General features: G+C 46.3%; 1 protein-coding gene across 1 annotated transcript in view; it reads left to right on the forward strand.

The window, feature by feature from the left end:
• LOC142584662 (solute carrier family 25 member 35-like) overlaps positions 1-16,645 on the forward strand; it is a 46,763-nt gene extending 30,118 nt beyond the window's left edge. The window contains exons 3-4 of the mRNA XM_075694843.1: positions 3,980-4,294; positions 16,268-16,645. Of these exons, the coding sequence (XP_075550958.1) occupies positions 3,980-4,294; positions 16,268-16,645 (693 nt within the window). The remainder of the gene's footprint in view (positions 1-3,979; positions 4,295-16,267) is intronic.
• The last annotated feature ends 4,649 nt before the right edge of the window (positions 16,646-21,294 follow it).

Here is a 21,294-nt window from a genome sequence, read left to right on the forward strand (position 1 = left end):
CAGGGGACCGTATATCAATATGTCATCTCGCGCTCCCGGGGGCGCCAAGCCTTTTGTTAAATGTGCGATTGGTGCGGTGTACGAGATGCTGTTGACGTGAGGTATAAGTTTATATCGGCCAAACCAGCCGATGTATCGATGACCGCCTAGAACATGCCCTCTATCACAAGGCTTTCGATAAAGAACGGAACAGGGTCATATTGGCCGTTAAAATCGGAGTTTATCGGATAAATTTGAATTGTCAAAAATTTTACCGGCGAGTGATTATCGGATTTTTTTTCGGATTTATCCGAAAACATGGATCCCTACTTATCGCGCACATATTCCAACGCAGGACCTTCTTCTTTCAGATTTATAACAGCGTGCTTATACACCCTAGCACCGTCTAGCTTCATGCTATTCTCACTATAGATCTGAGGAACGCATTTGACAACGTGGCTCATGACGCTATGCTCTGAGAACTGGCCCGCACAAAGTGCGGTGCCCGCGTTTACAATTATGTCCGCGCCTTTCTTCGGGCATGCACCTTCTTCCTTCTCATAGCAGACGCCGCCCTGTCACCCACGTTTCCACATCCTCAGGGCTTTGCTCTTTTTCTTCTTCTTTACAATTTAGCAATTTGTGCCATTCATCGGGATCTTTCTTGCCGTCTGGTTCCTCATAAGAAATATATAACATACGGCCAGCATAAGTGTGGCATCCCACCTGTTGTGGTTGCTGATGCGTTCGTACCACATCAATAATTCTTTTTCGTCGGCGTTGTCGATGCCAGTGAAGGTTCCCGGGCTAAGTGGTTAGGAGAATTCAACTTGCGGTGCTGCCTGAGTGGGTGGGACAGCGTCCATGGCAGCAGAACAGACGTGACATCCACTGCGGAGGTCCATATCCGGGTTGTGGCGAGTTTACGCCGCACCTCCACCAAATATTACGGGGAAGAATATTTACAGGGATATGTACAGGGAGAATGCGCAGCTCGATAATACAAGGCAGAACGAAACCACTGATCGATGCCGGCGTCACATTATCTTCGTCTTCTCCTCACAACGACTTTCCATAGTGACGCAAGCTACAACGTAACAATATAGATGTGAACGGGTTCATTAAAGCAGTTTCAAATTATTTTATTTGATACTAAAATATATAACTTCGAAAAAAGTATTTGAACTGGACGAAAAATGACCGGACGTTCGCACGAATGTACCAACCACTCGCAAAAGCAAGAGAGGTAGAGAGAGAGAGAGAGAGAGAGAGAGAGAGAGAGAGAGAGAGAGCGCTACATGCAGATAAATTATTTTCTTATGGTTGGGCAACACTGCATCTCCGCTAACATGTGCAGGCTCAAAGCGTTGACGCCACCAGATCTTGCAGACTTTGTTGCAAGATTGCTTGCAACAAAGCTTGCGGGCAAGATTGTTTGCCCAAGATTGGCAAGATTACTTGATTGCAAGATTGGTTAAGCGGTGACACACACACACACACACACACACACACACACACACACACACACACACACACACACACACACACACACACACACACACACACACACGCGCGCGCGCGCGCGCGCACGCACGCACGCACGCACACACTAGTTGTTGCGACGCTTAGTTCTTCAAGCTCGACCGGCGTTACTATTGGGTAGCGTGGCGTTGTCGGCGGGCTGCAGGCGTCCGGTAGGCCATGGCGACCAGGCAAGGACGAGATGATTTTTAGTGCGAAACTTGCACTGTTTATTCAATGGTTGGTGAAAGATGAGGAGAAGAGAATGAAGTGGAAAAAGGTCATTGCGGGGCACTATAAGTAGGCCCACTAAAATCATAGGCGGGATCTTGCTCACGTCAACGTCACGTGACATGCACTGAGTCCCACGGTGCTTGGCGGCGGCACCCACTTTCCCAGGAGGATGTTTTCCCGAGCTTGCCTCCACGGGTGTCAACCCGCGGGTCCTGGGGATCGTAGGCAGCTGATCCCTTCTCTTTCGCGCGTCGTTGGCTCGCGGAAAGGGCGACTGGCTGTGGATGGGCGGCTGATCCATTCTCACAGTTGACGTCTTCAATAGCGTGCTTCTGCTGGCGGCAGCCCGGGGGTCCTGTCTGGTTCGCGGAAAGCGTTCTCCCTTAGAGTTTGACAGTTCGCGGAAAGGGTTTTCACGCACACACACAAAGTGGGCTGTAAGTACTGCGGTGCACCCGCCAGACCGGTAACCATTTGAGACAGCCACAGCAAATTAGGAATCCACCCTGCGTTTCGATGAGGCATGGTGGTTGAGCATCCTTTTTGCCCGGGGTGTTACACGCCAACCGTAACAACACGCACACACATACACGCACACACACATACACACACACATATACACTGGTAACTGCATGCTAGGGTACGTACGACGTAACTTTAGTGGTGCTCCTGCAAGTCTGAAACTAACAATGTATAAAACAACAGTGCGCCCAACACTTGGAATACGTACGCTCTATTTGGGACCCCTCTCAATCGCACTTATTCTTTTGAGATGATACATAATAACGCAGTATGTTTTATATTATCTAACTACCACCGCACTAGTGGCATCACGTCGATGAAACACGCCCTTAGCTTGCAATCACTTGTTTCACGTCGCAAAGCATGTCGTCTTACGCTTTTCCGCAACATATACCATGATCCAGTTTTGAAAGCTCCATTCATTACGATCCCATCTTGTTGTTCAGGCCGCTTAGATCACACTGTAAGGTACACGTTACTACTTGCCGCACTAACACTTTTTTTTATTCTTTCGTCCCATGCACGTCCAATGACTGGAACCAACAACTTCCCTCCGATATCGTTTATGTTTCGAACCATGACTTATTTTGTGCACCATTCACAATTACTTATTTATTTGCTCATTCACAATTACTTATTACTTAATTGACATACATCGATTTCCTCAGTATGTGGGGTCAGCGTAATTTTTTTCTGTTTTGTAAGCGGTGATCAAGCCGTCGTCGTCTTCTTTTTTGTACTGCTGATGTTTTTTTTTTTAAAGAAGTCTGCTTCTTGTCGCACACACTGGATTTTACTATTCATAAGTTACGAGCTTCAGACAATGTTACATACTTGCTTTCGTCATAGCCATATATATATATATATATATATATATATATATATATATATATATATATATATATATATATATATATATATATATATATATATATATACATATATATATATATATATATATATATATATATATATATATATATATATATATATATATATATATATATATATATATATGGTGCCGGAAAACCTGAGGTATAAGGCCCAAGCGGTGTCTATATTTTTGAAGGGTACTCTTATTAAAAAATTTGTCAGTAGGTCAGTCTAGGCTCTGTTTAAACGGTATTTTTGGTGCGGGTATGTCAGGGGTTCCCGCATACTGTGGTATCTCATGTAGCCTCTGAGCCGCAGGCGTTCTCCGTTATGAAGACACTTTTTAACGTGCTTCTGGTACTAAGCAACGGAGTCCGCGTTCAGGATACCAGGAGAGGCGTCTCCAAGTTTGGCACGACACGACGTTCCCTGTTCCGTACATTTCGATCGCACTGTTCGATTCACAGGCGGCCGCAGCAAAAGCCCAACGCTATAGCCGATCGAACCTATACGAACTAGCAAAGGTGGCAGCACCGATTTTTTTTTTTTTTACTACTGCCACCTCTCTGATGGCATATACGACATTGCTATCGAACGCAACCGAGAGTTTTCAATCTGTATAAGATGAGACAATACCTCTGTCAGCGTAGCGGCATCGATAATGCGACAGGTGATGGAATAAAAAAGAAAAATTCTGGGCTTTTACATGCAAAAACCACGTCATGATTACGAGGCACGCCGTAGCGGAGGGCTCCGGATTAATTTTGACCAGCCGGGATTCTTTAATGCGCTCCAAATTCACGGTACAAAACGGACGTCTTTTGCATTTCGCTCCCATCGAAATGCGCAGGTGATCGAAGACTACGGCATGACGTTGGATGAGAACCTAGAGCCCAGCGTGCGGCTGAGCGCCATCTCGGGCGGGCTGTGCGGCGCCCTGGGCGCGTTCCTGGGCAGCCCCCTCCAGCTGATCAAGTGCCAGCTTCAGGCGCGCGCATCGCCCCAGATCGCTGTCGGCTATCAACACCACTACCCGTCGAGCTTCGAGGCGTTCCGCACCATCTACCGCGCGCACGGTCTGAGGAGGGGCCTATGGCGCTCTGCGCAGGCCAACGTCCTCCGGCTTTCCATCGGCTCCGCCATCCAGATGGGCGCCTACGTGCAGGTTTGCTGCGTCTCTCTTTTTTTTTTTCATTTATTCTATGCTTTTTTCTTTACCCCGTACCACTTCAACTAGTATTCTGTAACATTTTTGTGGGTGCACCGAAAGACAATGGCAGAGCACAACGACGGAGCTCCCTTAGCACGAGTCTGCGGGCTAGCTGGTTGGGCATTCTTTGGGATGCATTGTGCATTGCACAGAAACAGGGAACATGGAAAAAGGACACGAGACACAAGCGCCCGTGTTGTGTGTTGTTGTCGCGCCCCTGTATGTCTGCCTGCGCTGCGCTGCAGACCAATAGAACGATTCTATCGTTCTTATGATTTTCATTGTCTCCACAGTTTAATTCATTATTAATTGATAAATAAATAAATAAATAAATAAATAATAAATAAATAAGAGAATAAATAAATAAATACATTCAACATACTGCTGCCCCTTCATTGCAAAGATGGAAACAAATATACAATGCAAAAAAAATTGTTAACCATATATAAAATTATTTTAGCAGACGATAAAGATCGGACATAACCAGGTAAAGCGTACCAGTGTTCTATAGGGTAAAAACAAAAGAACTTTGTTCAAACACCTCGGTACGGCAATGCAAAGGAGACCCATGATGGTGACAAGTGGCTCTAGGGCTAGCGGGTGTGATGTAGTTGCTGAGTAAAGTGAGTAAAGGAAATCGGGTAGAGTTAAGAGAGTTAATTCTGGCTTTGGTATTATTTTGTGGCGTACTGCAGCTCTAGCGCCCTGAATTCACGACTGCATGCGTTTCTTTGCGGAAGTTCAGTTGATTTAAAGAAATTTGATATCACAATATACGAAATTTTCGATTTGCTTAAGTGCCTATTCTATAGAGCCTATTGCTTTGAAAACCTTGAAGCAACGAAGTGAACTCGACATCTCGTCCCATTTCACCATGTTTTAAGAGCAAATATGGGTAAAAAAGAAAAAGAAGTGATAGGAAACCTGCTGTGTTCGAAATAATTCGAAATTTACTCCCGTGTTGCGCAGTAAATGATATGCCAATACCGGCGGCGCGGCCATTTTAAGGCGAATAACATTCTTGGCATTGTCAAGCTATTTTTTTTTCCGGCTATCTATCCAACCGTTTTCGTGGGCCGGTTACGAAAATGTGGCCTGCCCACTGAAAATGTGGGCAGACCCCGAAAATACTGCGGTTTAAGTATGTGGGCCTAATCTTGTTCATCACGCTATTCAATCGAAAAAAAAAAAAGAACCTTTCCTTTTCTTGTCGCCCCACGCGACCCACGTGATCTATGCGACCAAGTATTAGATTGTGGGATCGCCCCACTTTTCATCATGCCATCTTCGGGATTAGCCCACTTCACTATTGCACCATCTCTAGGACCGGCCGAAGGAGCCGACAAAGACGCGCCAAACCCAGCAGGAAGAAAGGCCTATAGCAAGTTTCGCTTTGATAAAGGAATTATGTATTTGTCGAAAGCGTGCACCTGTTGCATTCAGTATGCACTGAAGCCGCTGATTACAGTACGCTACTCCATTAAGAGGTTGGCGTAGATGCCTATGAGCCGACATGTTCATATTTTATGAGGAATTTATATAAGCTTCGTATATGCACACACAAGTATACGTATACGTCGAGAAACAGACGACCCATGCGCCAAACAGCGGCGAAGAGGCGAAGAAAGCGTTGCTCCGAAATTCGCGTGCCACCGATTTCGGTGAAAACGCGCGCATGGTATACATTCGAAGAGAGAAAATCGCTTAGGCATGGTGTAGAACTGCGAACCGTTTCGTTTTACACTTACATTATGTCGAACAAAACCAAAACAAAAAAAGAAACGTCACAGTTTCGCCTGACAGGCGAAGCACTGATTGCGAGAGCAAATCATGGGAAGCTACACGAAGTTGGATCACGAAGTAATTCGTTTATCAGCTGCATAAACTGCTGGAAACATTCGTTTACGAGCTAAATTAAAAAGGACGTTGTCACGCTCGCACAGGCAAACACGAACACATAATGACCGCGGACACTCGCTGTCAGAGCGCTGGCGTGATGAAGAGTGATGAACAGCGGCGAGCGAATTACCGTTCGTGCTGCCTCTCGCTTCTAAGCGAACCAGGCACACGAGAACACAACGCACATGAAGCCATCAGGTAACTCGGATTTCCTAGACTTCGAACACACCGCACATTACCTCCAAGATAGCGCGGCCGAGCTCAGCCGCCGCAGCTGTACTAGAAGAGTAGATGCGCACTAACATGCCTCCACCCCTCTTGCGCGCGTGCGCGCGTGAGAAGACGGCGCGCACATTCCCCGCCTTCTGACTTGCGAGCGCGAGAAGACACCGCCGCATCAATCCATCATTCTTCTCGTCTACCCTCACAAGCTTTCGCTCTCACGTACAGCATACGGCGCTCGGCCGCGATGCTATCACACTTGGACTTTATACGGAACATCACGGCGACGGCGTAAATTTGTCTGTAGTGGCCATATAATTGCGATCGCATTAAAATGAAGCTTGAAATTTGTGCATGCCTTTTTACATGTCACTCATATAAAAACATGTACGTTCAATGTGATCGGCAGGAAGGGGCAAGAACCGATTCTACAACTGAACATTCACAGGTCAAAGGTTTATTTTATTATTGCGACAGCAATTATATGGATAGTGAAGGCGCATTTTCGTTGTCGCCGTGGCCGTGATGTTCCATAAAGTCGAAGGGCGATAACACCGTAGCCGCACGCCGCATTCTGTATGTGCGAGTGAAAGCGCGTGAGGGCAGACGACAATCGCGGCTCAATCTGGCGCTCGCGAGAGAGGAAGGCCAGAGCAAACGGACCGTGTTCGGTCGCTGTAAAGGCCGCAGGGGGATGAGAGGGAGGAAGGGCGGGGGCGGCGTTGGGCTCCGGCAGCCACTGCGTATTTTGCGATCGGGCGCAAGGGGAACTGGCGATTGATTGGCGCGCAAAACGGAGGAAAGTGGGGGGTGGGGGTCAGCACGGGAGGGAGGGGGAAGGGCTTCTACTCCACCAGCAACTGCGTACTTTGAGCGGCGGCGCGCGGTTGCGCGACCCTTATGTTGGAAGCGATCTGCAGACGGCTCATACCTTTGTGCGCGCTGTTTCCTCGCCGCTGTTTGCGTTAAAGCGATTAACAGCACGAAGTACAGCCGCGTCCACGTCTGTGTAGAGCGCGCGAGCAGATGGCCTTGCTCTGCGGGGCGACACCGTGCGGCAGTTGCGAGATCTGACGCACTGTGCCCAGGGGCATGCGCGGCGTAATATACATGCAGACCTGCATTGCACGAGTGGCAACGTTGAAAACGGCCGCTGTTTAACCGAATATGCGCGCTTCCTCACGGCGCTCTCGGTATCTCCGTGCCAAAAGATTACGCGTTTCAGCTGATTACACGCGCCCGACTCTCACAACAAACTATGCGCGCTTTCTGGCCGTTCCGATTAGGCGGTGATACGAAAAAATTAAAACGCCAACAACGGCATAAAAAGAAAATCGAGGCGTTAATTTATTGATGCCGTCTTCTGCCTGCTCTTGGCGCTTATAGATAATGCGTTATTTTGTACTTTGGTTCAACATTATTTATTACAGGACGTGGCATCCACAGCCATTGCCGAAGAAGAGAAGCTTCGGCCTACGGACAACGTTTCCACAAGGTGCCTTGTGATTAAAACTTTGCCTCCTTCCGGAGGTTCCCCTTTGCTGAAGCTTCTCTTCTTCGGCAATGGCTGAACGCACCACGCCCTGTAATAAATAATGTTGAGCCAAAATACAAAATAACACATTATCTATAAGCGCCAAGGGCAGGCAGAAGACTGCATTAAAAATTAACGCCTCGATTTTCTTTTTATGCCGTTGTTGGCGTTTTAATTCTTTCGTATCACCGCCTAATCGGAACGGCCAGAAAGCGCGCATAGTTTGTTGTGAGAGTCGGGCGCGTGTTATCAGCTGAAACGCGTAATCTTTTGGCATGGAGATACCGAGAGCGCCGTGAGGAAGCGCGCATATTCGGTTAAACAGCGGCCGTTTTCAACGTTGCCACTCGTGCAATGCAGGTCTGCATGTATATTACGCCGCGCATGCCCCTGGGCACAGTGCGTCAGATCTCGCAACTGCCGCACGGTGTCGCCCCGCAGAGCAAGGCCATCTGCTCGCGCGCTCTACACAGACGTGGACGCGGCTGTACTTCGTGCTGTTAATCGCTTTAACGCAAACAGCGGCGAGGAAACAGCGCGCACAAAGGTATGAGCCGTCTGCAGATCGCTTCCAACATAAGGGTCGCGCAACCGCGCGCCGCCGCTCAAAGTACGCAGTTGCTGGTGGAGTAGAAGCCCTTCCCCCTCCCTCCCGTGCTGACCCCCACCCCCCACTTTCCTCCGTTTTGCGCGCCAATCAATCGCCAGTTCCCCTTGCGCCCGATCGCAAAATACGCAGTGGCTGCCGGAGCCCAACGCCACACCCTCCCTTCCTCCCTCTCATACCTGCGGCCTTTACCGCGACGGAACACGGTGCGTTTGCTCTGGCCTTCCTCCCTCGCGCGCGCCAGATTGAGCCGCGATTGCCGGGTGCCCTCGTGTGCATACGCACATACAGAATACGGCGCGCGGCTTCGGTGTTATGGCCCTTCGACTTTATGGAACATCACGGCCACGGCGACGACAAAAATGCGCCTTCACTATCCATATAATTGCTATCGTAATAATAAAATAAGCCTTTGACCTGTGAATGTTCAGTTGTCGAATCGGTTCTTGCCCCTTCCTGCCGATCACATTGAACGTACATGTTCTTATGTGAGTGAGTGACATGTAAAAATGCATGCAGAAATTAGGTTTATTAGACGCGGAACAGATTGCGGGCAGAGAAGTTCACCGAGCATACTCAGTTTCCAGATAGAAGGAGTTTCGTTTGTCACAGAAAGTAAGCAGGAACTCCACTGGAGTTGTCTGAGTATGCGTAAGCATACCCCTAAATTTCTGTTGGCCCACCCCCAAACTTCAATTTGACCCATCCCTACTATAGACCGTTTTTTCGTAGGCGCCGCCATATTGTGAACGCAGTGGCGCCGCCTATGAGCAGCGCCATACTGGCTTGGGTGAAAGCGGTCTTTTGTATGGCAGGTATACGCTCGGCGGCAGGTTCTGGCGTTTGTTTTCGCGGTCGTGCGGTCTGCTTAGTATGACGTACGTGCGTCTTCTACGTGGTAAACGGTTCTGTGAGACGTGCTGAAGTGGTTTAAGGAGTCATGGCCGGAATTTGTGCTGGCGTTGAGGAGGACGGAACACGCAGCACGATGTGTGCGCGCATATTCGAGTCTACAATCAGCCTCGGAGATGAATTGTGTATTTCTGAATGTTCCAGTCACTAACGTGACCTTATTGCAGTATTATCCTCTATTTCTAGGCTGCGGTTTAGGAGCCGTGAAACATACGCGACGACCGCAACAGCGTGAGCGTGGGTACCGTTCTACTGCGATAGGAGCTGTGTTGTTATACTTTGGCAAGCGTTCAAACTGTTCGCTGCAGGTTACATTGCGTGACTACTTGGTTCGATGGATGAGGTTTCCGCCCCTGAATAAAATAGTTTTGGCAAGTGATAGCAGCATACCTTACAGTCTGAATTACGCTTGTCCAGCAAAGGGACTGTTTACGAATTGCGCGAGCGTCCTAAGCAGTGGTAGGTGATGGATTACATATATCTTTGTTCTATATACCGCATGGTCCAAGCATACCGCATCAGCGGTTACATATTTATAAACGTTGTGCGGCGTGACTATGCGAGGCCCTATTGCGGCGTTAGCCCGTTTTCTCTTGCTTTTTCGAGAAAGAGGATGATAACCGAATTTCTTTTTCGGTTGTGCTCGTTCCATTCTCTACGACGCACTCACACGTATTACGGAAATTTTGTCCTCAAAAATAGGCATCGCATCCGTTTTATATGCGATCCCTCATATATTATGGCTGTATGCAGGCCAAAAAGGCAATGCCGAAGCGCACAGCTTACATATGCACCGTGCTGGTTCACCAACCGCAGTGACCGCTTTGTTGAGCAGCGCCATCGGCCTGATGCAGGAAGGCTAGCGTAGACGTATGGTAATTTGAAGCCTACTAAACTTGAAATGCGCGAGAACGATGCCGGTGTATCACAAATATTTGATTGCGCCTGCCGCTTAGATGTTTCGTGGTTGCCTTAGGTTGGCCGTGCACGAGCATGCGCTCTTATGCTTTATGTTTTGCTCCCTACGCCAAGCGATCAGATATTGAGCAGATTTACCATTTCATGCTGCTAATACAGACACACCGCTTTTCTTTGTTGAATTAAAACCGATATAAGCAAAATGGTTCACAACACATACACACACCGCGACTGATAATGTACGTACACCGCGGCTGATAAAACGCGTCACATTTTTGCGCCCCCAAAAGATATTTCCGCCTCCTGTAGTTACCGATGCACCGAAAAGCTTCCCTGACGACCCTATATGAACGGACACGGCGTAAATTTCACAAAGTACCATCTAAAACATCTCGAAATCGTTCCGCAGCACACGACAGCAATACTTTCAAGCAGCGCCGCGCCGGATAGCCCAAGCCAGAGAGGAGGAAAGGCTCTCCGCGCGCCCTATCCTCCTCGCCCGATGAAACGGTCTATAGGCTTCCCCGTGCATATTCTATGGAGCCTATGCCTATGGGTATGCATAAATCTGATCATATGGGTTTTCTCTGATCAATTTTTTCCCCAATTGTTCCTTATCGCTTATGAAGCTACCAATCATCTACATTTACACTATTATAACGATTAAACATCTTAACTTCTCAAATTACGCATTTTTGTGCAGATACAAGGCACACACAAGATACACTTCTCGCGCGACAGACACACTTTGCTTGGGTACTCGCCAAAGAATGCTTACGCATTAAAATAATGAGAGGTGGTTAGCTTACCAGCAGAGGCATTTGTGCACTTTACAATATCGAGCTGCGCGCGATACGTTCTTAATACCGCTTTTTATATACAGCCGCTCGTCTTTATTACACATGTTATGAATACGATGCCAGAAAAAAAAAAAGAAACACCGAGTAAACCAATGCCACATGACCTACTCGGTGTTTTCCTTTTTTTTTTTTTTTGATGTGACGATTTCTGTTGACATGACTAATCAAGTTTGACATTCTAACTAGGAAAAATTGGTTGGAAAGCAAAGTCGTCGCGCCACACCGCTCATTTGCGCCGTACAGCTTCAGCCTCGAGGTGCCAGCTACATGCGTATTTCGAGGTCAGAACAGGGTAATTGTGGTTCTCGCATTAACATTGGCATAAGAAATTTGAGCCGACAGCTAAGCTGCATTCACTGACGAGCAAGCGGTATATGTTAGGTGGGGCAAATAACGCATCGCAGCAGTCATAGACAAAGCACCGTCCATGAAGAGAGACGCGACTGCAAGACACAAATACACAGACTCATTGAGGTCCCTTTTACATTCGCGCGACAAGTTTGCCACAAAGCCTCAGAGTGTGTATATAAAGTACATTTGCCGACGGACAAGCGGTACAGACCAGTTGGTGCAAGCGACGCCTCGCAGCAGATGACACGCGATGCGACTTAGATGCGACGCGACTGCAGCGCCGGTAGTTCCAGTGACAGCCGCTGCGGCCATGCCCATATAGTTTCATACAATAATTACTAGAGGGAATTCGGCTAAAGTGTCTACAGGAGGTGCAATGGGAGCGGTTGTACCAGCATGTGAATTATGGGAAGTACACGGATTTGCCTAAACTTCGTCTTTCTGGCTTCAGACGGCTTCGTGACGTTGTGAACGCGTAATTTTCAGCAGTGTACTGCTGCATAATTATACATTATTAAAATTGCCCCATGGCAGCATTCGAACACAGGACCTCCAGCACAGACGCCCGATACTGAGACCATTACGTCACGAACGCATGCATCGACAAGCGACATATAACGCCCTTATAAATTTATCACGGGCATGCCAGTGCCTTGAGACGCTTGGCGCATTTCGCTTTGGCCACCTTGGCAAGCTGAATCGTTGCAATTAGTAGCGATTGTGCCTGTTCACAGCGCCTTCTGCACTTCCAAGAGTGTAGATTGCTCTGAAATTTACGACAATGAAGGCATATAAAGCGTAATGTAAAAAGCCACAAGAACGTCTGAATCCACAAGCACGAAGGTAAGACAAATCCATATACTTCCCATCATTACCATGGTGGGTCAACGACTGCAGTGCCAGAGTTCCCTCTAGTGTATTGTAGGAAACTCCGTGGCCGCGCCGGCCAGTGGGCTCGTACAGACGGTTTCGCTGGTTTCGCTCGCGCGATAACAGCAGGGAGAGTGCGGCCCCTAGGAAGCTCCGGTCAAGGGCCTTATCAATCTACTGCGTCAGAACACAAAGCGTGTATTTAAGTTGTTTCACTGCGTGGAAGGTGTATTTTTATGTTTTGAGATAAAAGACATGCGCATTACGCCTCAAGACTAATACCTGACATTTTTGGCATATCATACGACAACCTTGACTTGTAAAATTGTCGTTATGTACAGAGGTGAGGTGTTGAAAATCTTTGGGCTTAGATTTTAGTACATTTTACTTCTCTTATTCCTGGCTATTCCGCTGATAACCAAATGTTACTAATCACACTCTTTGTTCTTAACTTGTTAAGATGAAGCTTTAGCTCAGGCCCAACTCCGACTCGGCCTATTGAAATACATGTAAAACGCAAAAACGTTTTTCTGAGATAACCCTTGGTCCGATTTTAATGAAATTTGTTGCATTTGAGAGATAAAGTTAAATTCTAGTGACTGGCGGGAGCGAAATTTCGATTTAGGGCCTGAATTTTGTTACCAGAATTTTTGAGAAATTCCGAAGTTTGAAAAAAAAAACAGAAACACGAAGTTTAAAAATTCATAGCTCTGCATCAAGAACAGATATCGCGGTTCTGTGAACGGCATCCATTAGATCATTGAAAGCGGACAAATTCAATATGTCAGTTTACATCTTACTTGACTCTGTTACGTTACGAACAAGGGTTCTGCAAAAGCTGCATTTACATATTAATAATTTTTTATATTCATGTGTAACATATAACTTTTGTCCGCTTTAGATGTACTATCATATGCAATTCACAGAATTGTTTTATCATTTTTCATTGTTGAGTTGCAGAGTTATAAACTTGATAGTTTCGTTTCCTGAAAATTTTTAGTTTTTGCCAATTGTTAATAAAAATTCACAACCGAACTCAAAAAGTCGAAACCAACAGTCACTAGATTCTAAGTTTTTCTTTTAAATGCAGCAAACCTCGTCAAATTTGGTGCAGTGGTTGCCGAGAAAAACGAATTCTCCTTTTACATGTATTTAGATAGGAGCACCCGAGCTGAAGCTTCTTCTTAAGTTCAGCGGGCGCCCGATGTCGCCGCCAATGCCCTTCTTGCTCGCTACATTTAGAAGGCTGCGTCAGTGAGCGAAACCGGAAACCGTCCAGGGCCTATATTTGTAAACAGTGAAAGAGTCTACGGGGAGCTGCGAAAGTGATACAAGCTATGAAAACGTGTCAACAGCGTTAACGTGCCATTGCACAATCCTGGCGCGCCTGGATCCTAAAGTACTTTCTACCTCCTCTGAAAAAAGTATATTGTGAAACAAACATTTATATAAAGGAGTTTTGCTTCGGACGAATTCATTTGCAATTCTTTGGCGATCTTTTGGCTCAGTGAAACGCTAATTGCTTTAAGGTGCTGTCGACTAACATTAGTAACCGTGTCAATTTGCCTGGTCAAATTGTTTAACGTCTGGCAAAAAAGAATTGGAAAACCCGCATTCACAACCGTTAAAACAGAACTTCTCCTTGCGCTTTTTGAACAGAAAAACAACATTAATAATTATAAAGGAAGGTTGTATATTCTCATTCGCCGGCGTTCGGCGGTCGAAAAGTAAGTGCTGGCGCATGAATTTAAAGCAATGATGAAGTTAACACGCGGCTTGTGTGCTATATAACGGGGATGCGAAGCAAGCGCCATAGTAAACAAATGTTTGCTGATCACGACATATATCTCCGGGACCGACCGAGCAGGCATGGAAAGAGGTTGATAAAGCAATTACATTTACGCACTTGAAGACGCATGTTTGTTGCACTGAAGCCGCTGAATACAACGCGCTATATTCCATCTGGAGGTCGGTGTCGGTGTGGTTTTGATACCCATGAGCCGACATATATTCAAGATTTATGTAGGAATTAAATTTTTATTGCGCACAAAGGCGCGCTTACTTGCACAACTTTTGGTGTGAGCATGCAGGATTTATATAAGTAGATTGCATTCGGTGTGCATATCAGCTCCGTATATACGGGTTGATCAATTTTAAGTTTTCCGGAATGTTTAAATATCTCCTGTTGCAGATAACATAATTCTAGTTCTAATTTATTTATTTATTTATTTATTTATTTATTTATTGGTTACCTGCATCGCCCCGTAGGGCATTACAGCAGGGAGGTTACAAACTTGAATGAATACATGAACAAATTATTTCAACGCGTGGAAAAAAAGCATCATTTTCTGTGATGTACACAATGCTCGATGGCAAACTGTTCCAATCTCGAACAGTTCTAACAAAAAAGGAATAACGGAAGACGTCTCCCCTACAAGAAGATTCCCTGACCTTCAAACAGTGGTCAAGTCGCTTAGATATGTAATGTGATGCCTGGATATATTGTTCACGGTTTATACTTGTTTTAGAATAATAAATATCGTGGAAAAATTTTAATCTGATATGCCTTCAACGATCCTTCAGCTCTTGCCATTTAAGTTTAAGTTTGCTTAGTGTAATTGTGCCAGCGCTAACGTTACAAATGCAATTCTGTGTGTTAATGCTTTAAATCATAAATCTTGCCAGAGTTGAAAATTAAGCAGAGTCCAGTGGGCTGACTGGCTCTGGGGGCCCACGGTAAAAGCACAAACGAGGCAGAGTAAGATGATATGGGTTGGGCTTCTTTTGAAGTCACACAAGCACACAAAAATTAGCTTTGAAGAAACACTAAGGAACATGGATTAAAAGAAATGGCCGCATAAAGTGCGCAAATATCTTCGAAAGCGCGGACACGGAATGGAGGAAGAGGTCATGAAAGTTGGCAACCAAGTACAGTGCAATTGAAAGTGTAAATAGACAACCAGGGGTCATAAAAAGAAGTGAGAGAAACAGAGGCGGTAAACTGCATGCTAAGGATGGAAAAAAGAAAGACCACGGAGATTTACAAAAACGGCAAGAAACGAATTAAGATGGAAAATCTGTATGATATCGCAAAGGGCAGCGCCTTGCTATTTGAGGCCCGAGCTGGCTGCCTGAGGGAAAAAAAAAGGAGCAAATGGTCACCAGAGGGTGTCATGTGTGTGGTGTAAAAAAAAAAGAAAGAAAATATCCCGACAACGACTCGGTGCATCGTAATGGAATGCCAAAATATGCACCCACCGAGACGCGTAGTGAATGTCCACCTTCCAGAAGCGTTCCGATTCAAAGAAGATGGAAGGATAAACTGGTCAGCAGTCGAGATAAGTAAGAGACGTTTAGACTACTGATGGAGACAAAAACAGGGAAGAAATTGATGGAAGCGGAGTCATTACAAACGTAGGTAACGGTACAATATAGCGATAGAGGCCTTAAAAAGTTAAAATCGAGATCAGATGGGCAAGAGGCTAGATGGCGACATATATAGTAAAACCTGATTAACTCAAGGAGGTTAAGTGACTATTTGTCTCCGTCTCTATTCAAAGGGGATGCCAACAGACATCGTCATCGAGTCTATTTGCCACTCATTTCTATAGAAACAAGTACGCGAAGCACAGAGGCAAAACTAAAGCTCGCGGCCAAATCGTACACGCGTTGAGATATAACGGTGCGTTGTAAAGCCAGCTGTCCGAGTTCAGGATGTAATGGTTGCAGCCCGATGTGCGCGCGCTGTTGCGCAGGCTAAGCGGCAGCTGTCGCACTTGGATGCCAACGGGTTGCACCACTTCATCACGTCCATGGCTGCGGCGGTCTACTCGAGCATCGCGGCTGCGCCGGCCGTCTCCATGCTGGACATGATCAAGACGCGCATGTACCTGCAGCCGGTGGACAGGCACGGCCGCGGCATCTACTACGCTGGCGTGCTGGACTGCATTCGCAAGATATACATGATGGAGGGCGCCGCGGGTTACAGTCGCGGCATGCTCATCGCTTTCTTCTATTCCATAGTCAACTCGTCCATCACGCTGCTCTCGTGGGGTGAGCTCAAGCGGCTGCGCATTGAGTCTCGCGAACATCGCGAGTTCGTCGTCGAGATCATCTACGAGAGGGACCAATGAATGGCGTCATATTTCGGCGGCTAGCCTGCATCTTAGTATGCGGCCGTCATCTATGCGCCTTGAATTGTTAGAAATAAAGGACGATTCCAGCCGATTCACAGCCTTATTTGATCGGCTAGAGGGTTTGCGTGCGTTTCGCTCTGATATTAATTAATCAATTAATTTATTTGGGTTTTACGTGCCAAAACCACGATATGATTATGAGGCACCCCTTAGTGGGGGACTCCGGAAATTCGGACCACCTGGGGTTCTTTAACGGGCACCCAAATCTAAGTACACGGGTGTTTTCGCATTTCGCCTCCATCGAAATGTGGCCGCCATGGCCGGGATTCGATCCCACGACCTCGTGCTTCGCAGCCCAACGCCATAGCCACTAAGCAACCACGGCTTGCTTTTCGCTCTGATGTAGTTGCGACATATGTGAGCTGTGCCCGATATCCATGTGGAGTTACTGATTGTGACTATCGCTTTTTTTTCTTTCTTTTTTTCGCTACCCATTGCTTCTCTGTCCTGTATCAGAGGTCGTGTTCAATGGCCGTTGAGATCGCTGTCACTTACACTGATTTCGTTTCTTTTTCTCCGGAAAACAATGATAAAGAAACGTGATAATCCGTTGTGTGTCTGTTTCCAAAAGTGCGCGCGCACACACAAACACACACACACACACACACACACACACACACACACACACACACACACACACACACACACACACACACACACACACACACACACACACACACACACACACACACACACACACACACGCACGCACACGCACACGCACACACACAGGCACGCACGCACACGCACAGAGAGAGAGAGAGAGAGACGCGCAGAAAGATGTCCTATAGGTGTCGAAATTGCTCCAAAATGTTACTCTTTCACGCGAAAGTGTTTATTATATATGCTCAACGAAATGCATTCTTTCCAGAAGCTTCGAGTAGCCAGTGCCAGAGGGTTCAGCGGGCAGCCATATTCTACTCCTTTGGCAACAGAGCAGTCTCCGGCTATTGCGAAAAAAAATTCTGTTTTGTACGGTATAGTTAGGTATCTTTAGTGCGGACATGTCACTTTAATGGGGTGAGTTTTCCCGGTTTTGCGGCATCGCGTGACAGACCGATAAAGTGGGCGAGTCCCGAAAATTTTGGACCACTCATGGAGGGCTGATGGCAGAAATTCAATAAAAAATTACAGGGTCTCTTATGATCTCTCTTAAGAGGTGAACGGCGAAAGCCTACTCTTCCTCCTCTTATCATTCGCCTCATTAGTAATCATTTTAGTCATTTGTAATCAATTGTAGTCGTTACAATTCGTCGTTAGACATATTGGTCATTAGTTGTAATAATAATAATAATATTTGGGGTTTTACGTGCCAAAACGACTTTCTGATTATGAGGCACGCCGTAGTGGAGGACTCCGGAAATTTTGACCACCTGGGGTTCTTTAACGTGCACCTAAATCTAAGCACACTGGTGTTTTCGCATTTCGCCCCCATCGAAATGCGGCCGCCGTGGCCGGGAGTTGTCATTACTAGTCATTTCAGTCATTATTAGTGATTGCTCCTCACTACTAAGCGTTTTAGTCATTTGTAATCAATTGTGGTCATTACAAGCCGTCGTTAGACATGTTGGTCATATCATAGTCATCAGTAGTCATTACAAGTCATTTCACTCATTATTAGCCCTTACTGGTCATTAATAAGCATTTTTAGTCATCTCTAATCAATTGTAGTCGTTACAATGTGTTGTTAGACGCATTGATCATTTCGTAGTCATCAGAAGTCATTACAAGTGATTAGTACTCATTTTAGTCATTAGTACTCATTACTAGACATTTGTAGTCATTTCTAACCAATTGTGGTTATTGCAATTCAAAGTCAGACATATTGATCATTTCGGAGTCATTAGTAGTCATTACAAGTCATTAGTAGACATTATTAGTCATTACTAGTCATTATTAACGTCTACCAATCTCTATGATAACGTTATCATTCACTAACTGTTACTATCAATCATTTTTCATTCTTTAATCTGTCTTCATATGGCGGGATGACGCTTCGGCGGACACTCCGGCGTTCGGGTCTGCTCACACAAACTTTACCTAGAGCCTAGAAAGGATTTCGCTTTACGTTATAGCGCCCCTGATCCCTAACCCAGCCATGCGCCACCGCTCCCTATGTTGGAGGTAATCTCCGGCGGGGCTAAACGTTGGGCCAGCTGAGATGGCTGTTGGCTGCACATGCGCTGTTTTCACGCGCACCTAGTGATCGCATGATCTCAAGTTTCGGAGACGGGTTCGCTCTCCTAGGTTCGCACTCTTCATTATGGCAGCGTTGCGACAGCGTGCGTTCGCGGTCAAGAAGTGAGATCGGTTCGTGTGTGTCTGTGTGCGCGCGACACCATACTTGCTAATTTAATTAGTAAAGGAGTGTTCACTGCAATCATATGGCAGATAAAACTGCGAACCTTACTGAACTAACGCAGAAGAGCGACAACGACCCAGGAGCAGAAAGGAAATTGACCTTATTGCCAAGAACGACTTGCTCTTATACAGAGAACGCTATGACGTCACAGGGCCGTGTGCAATCTTTAATCGCACCCTATAGTTCGATATCACAAGACGTCACACACAAAGCTTGCACTACGACACTTACTTTGAGCAGTTGTGTAATATTTTGGTATCGCTATCAGTGCTTCGCCTTTCGCGCGAAACTGCGACTTCTTTACGTATGCACGGGAACACTCGCGCCCAGAAAGAGGGAATCGTCGTCCGAAGCATGCGCTGCCGTCGGTGCTCGGTCATCATCGGTGGGCGTCCTGCTTTCGAGCACCGCTTGCACTATACCACACGCGGTGTGCGGTAGAGAGGAAGAGCGAAGGCTTCGCATTTGGTTTGGTCTATAGGTTGCATTTGTATAGGCACAAATGCAACCTATAGACGTTTAAACGCGCAGACACGCTCGTTCATGTTCTCCGCTGGAAACACGGGGCTCTTAGCATTTTCGAGCGCTCTATATATGTCTTCATTGCCGATCAAGCGATAACTGTGAGTACAGGAGAGTGTGAAAAGTAAACCCTTCGTATAGCGTAAGCTTGCCATCGAAGTATGAGCTCGTTAATTATTCATGTTCTGCAAGCATACGATACGGACTATATGTTTGCATTCAATTCTTTTCCTTGCTATAATTGCGACAACTTAAGCGCGCGATGCACGCTGTATATGCACGATATGCTCGCTGTGTATGTTGAAGTGAGTTCTTGTAGATGCGCCGCACCAATTACGTTCCTTAATTTCCGCGACATCAGGCCGGATGCGAACTACTTTTAATATTGTATTTTAGTACAATTTGACTCAGTACGCACGCAGGCAATGTTCACGCAGGCGACTCAGAGGTCCAAGCTATTCTACAATATGCGGAGTGGCTGCAGGTGTCGGGGACGTGTTGCACTTCTATGTATTGTACACTGGAGATATTTTGCCAACAGATCACTTTTTTTGGTGCGCTAGAAGCTAGGACACATAATCAAACACGACACAGCGCTTTGTGGAGTTTCCTTTTGTGCGGCATTGTTCTAGCGCCATGGAAAACCTGTGCATGATCAACTATGGACGTATGTCTAACGAAAAAAAAAAAAGATCAAGTGCAGATACAATGACTTAAAGCAAGGGTTTGGTTTAGAAGCTGTCTTATTGCATTTGCCACGCTCACCAGAGGCATCTTGATCAGCGGTTGTTTGTACTATAAAACGGTAATGTGGACAAAGCGCCATAAGAAACAAATGTTTTCTCTGTCTGCCTTCGCAATGTTTAAGATCAAGAAAGGGGCTGACAGATGGAATAGCACACTGTGGTATAAAGTTTGTAAACAGGTATAAGGTGCCTCAGAAAGGCTGGCCAACGTTTCGATAGGAGGACCTATATTCGTCAAAGGCGGCCTCGTCATCCTCGGAATGTTAGTTTTAAAGGGTTAGTGCAGTGACGTCACGTGCGGGTGTTGTCGCTAGCGGCTGGTTTTAAAGGGAGAGACTTCAGAGGAAACGAGCGCTGTCGTCCGACGTCTGTGAGCTTCGTTACCAAGACGAGGGGACACGATCGGGAGAGTGGGAACGCGGGGAGAAAAGAAAAGAAACAATGGCAGAGAGAAAAAAAAAGAAAAAAAGGGGGAAGCAAGGGCGACACCAAGACAGAAAAAAAGGAGAGAGAAAGAACAAGAAAGAGAAAAAAAATCTGAGGCACCTTATCCCTGTTTACAAACTTTATACCACAGTTCGCAATGTTTAGAAATTTGTCTATAATGCGAAGCCTTGCCGTTGTCCAAAAATCTGCGCGATAATAAGTAGTGTGCGTAAAGTTTCCAAGCGACCAGAAGTAGAACATGCAACGTTCACGTTTCGGAAGTTGGCGCTAAGTGACTGTGTGGCTGAGTATGGGTAAGTGGGACTTCCCATTATGCGTCAGCTTCAGAACGACGCGACCTGTCGGATACTGCGCATTCAGTCTTAATTGTTAGTGATTAAACGAATAAATGAGTAAATGACTAAAAAACTGAATAAATGACGCAGAAACATGTCCCTATCAAAGACAACAATTTGCACGGGCACTGACGGAATTTGGCTCCGTAAACTTGCGCTAAAATTGAGGGTAAT

Source organism: Dermacentor variabilis, chromosome 1, assembly GCF_050947875.1.
Source record: "Dermacentor variabilis isolate Ectoservices chromosome 1, ASM5094787v1, whole genome shotgun sequence".
Classification (NCBI taxonomy): Eukaryota; Metazoa; Arthropoda; class Arachnida; order Ixodida; family Ixodidae; genus Dermacentor; species Dermacentor variabilis.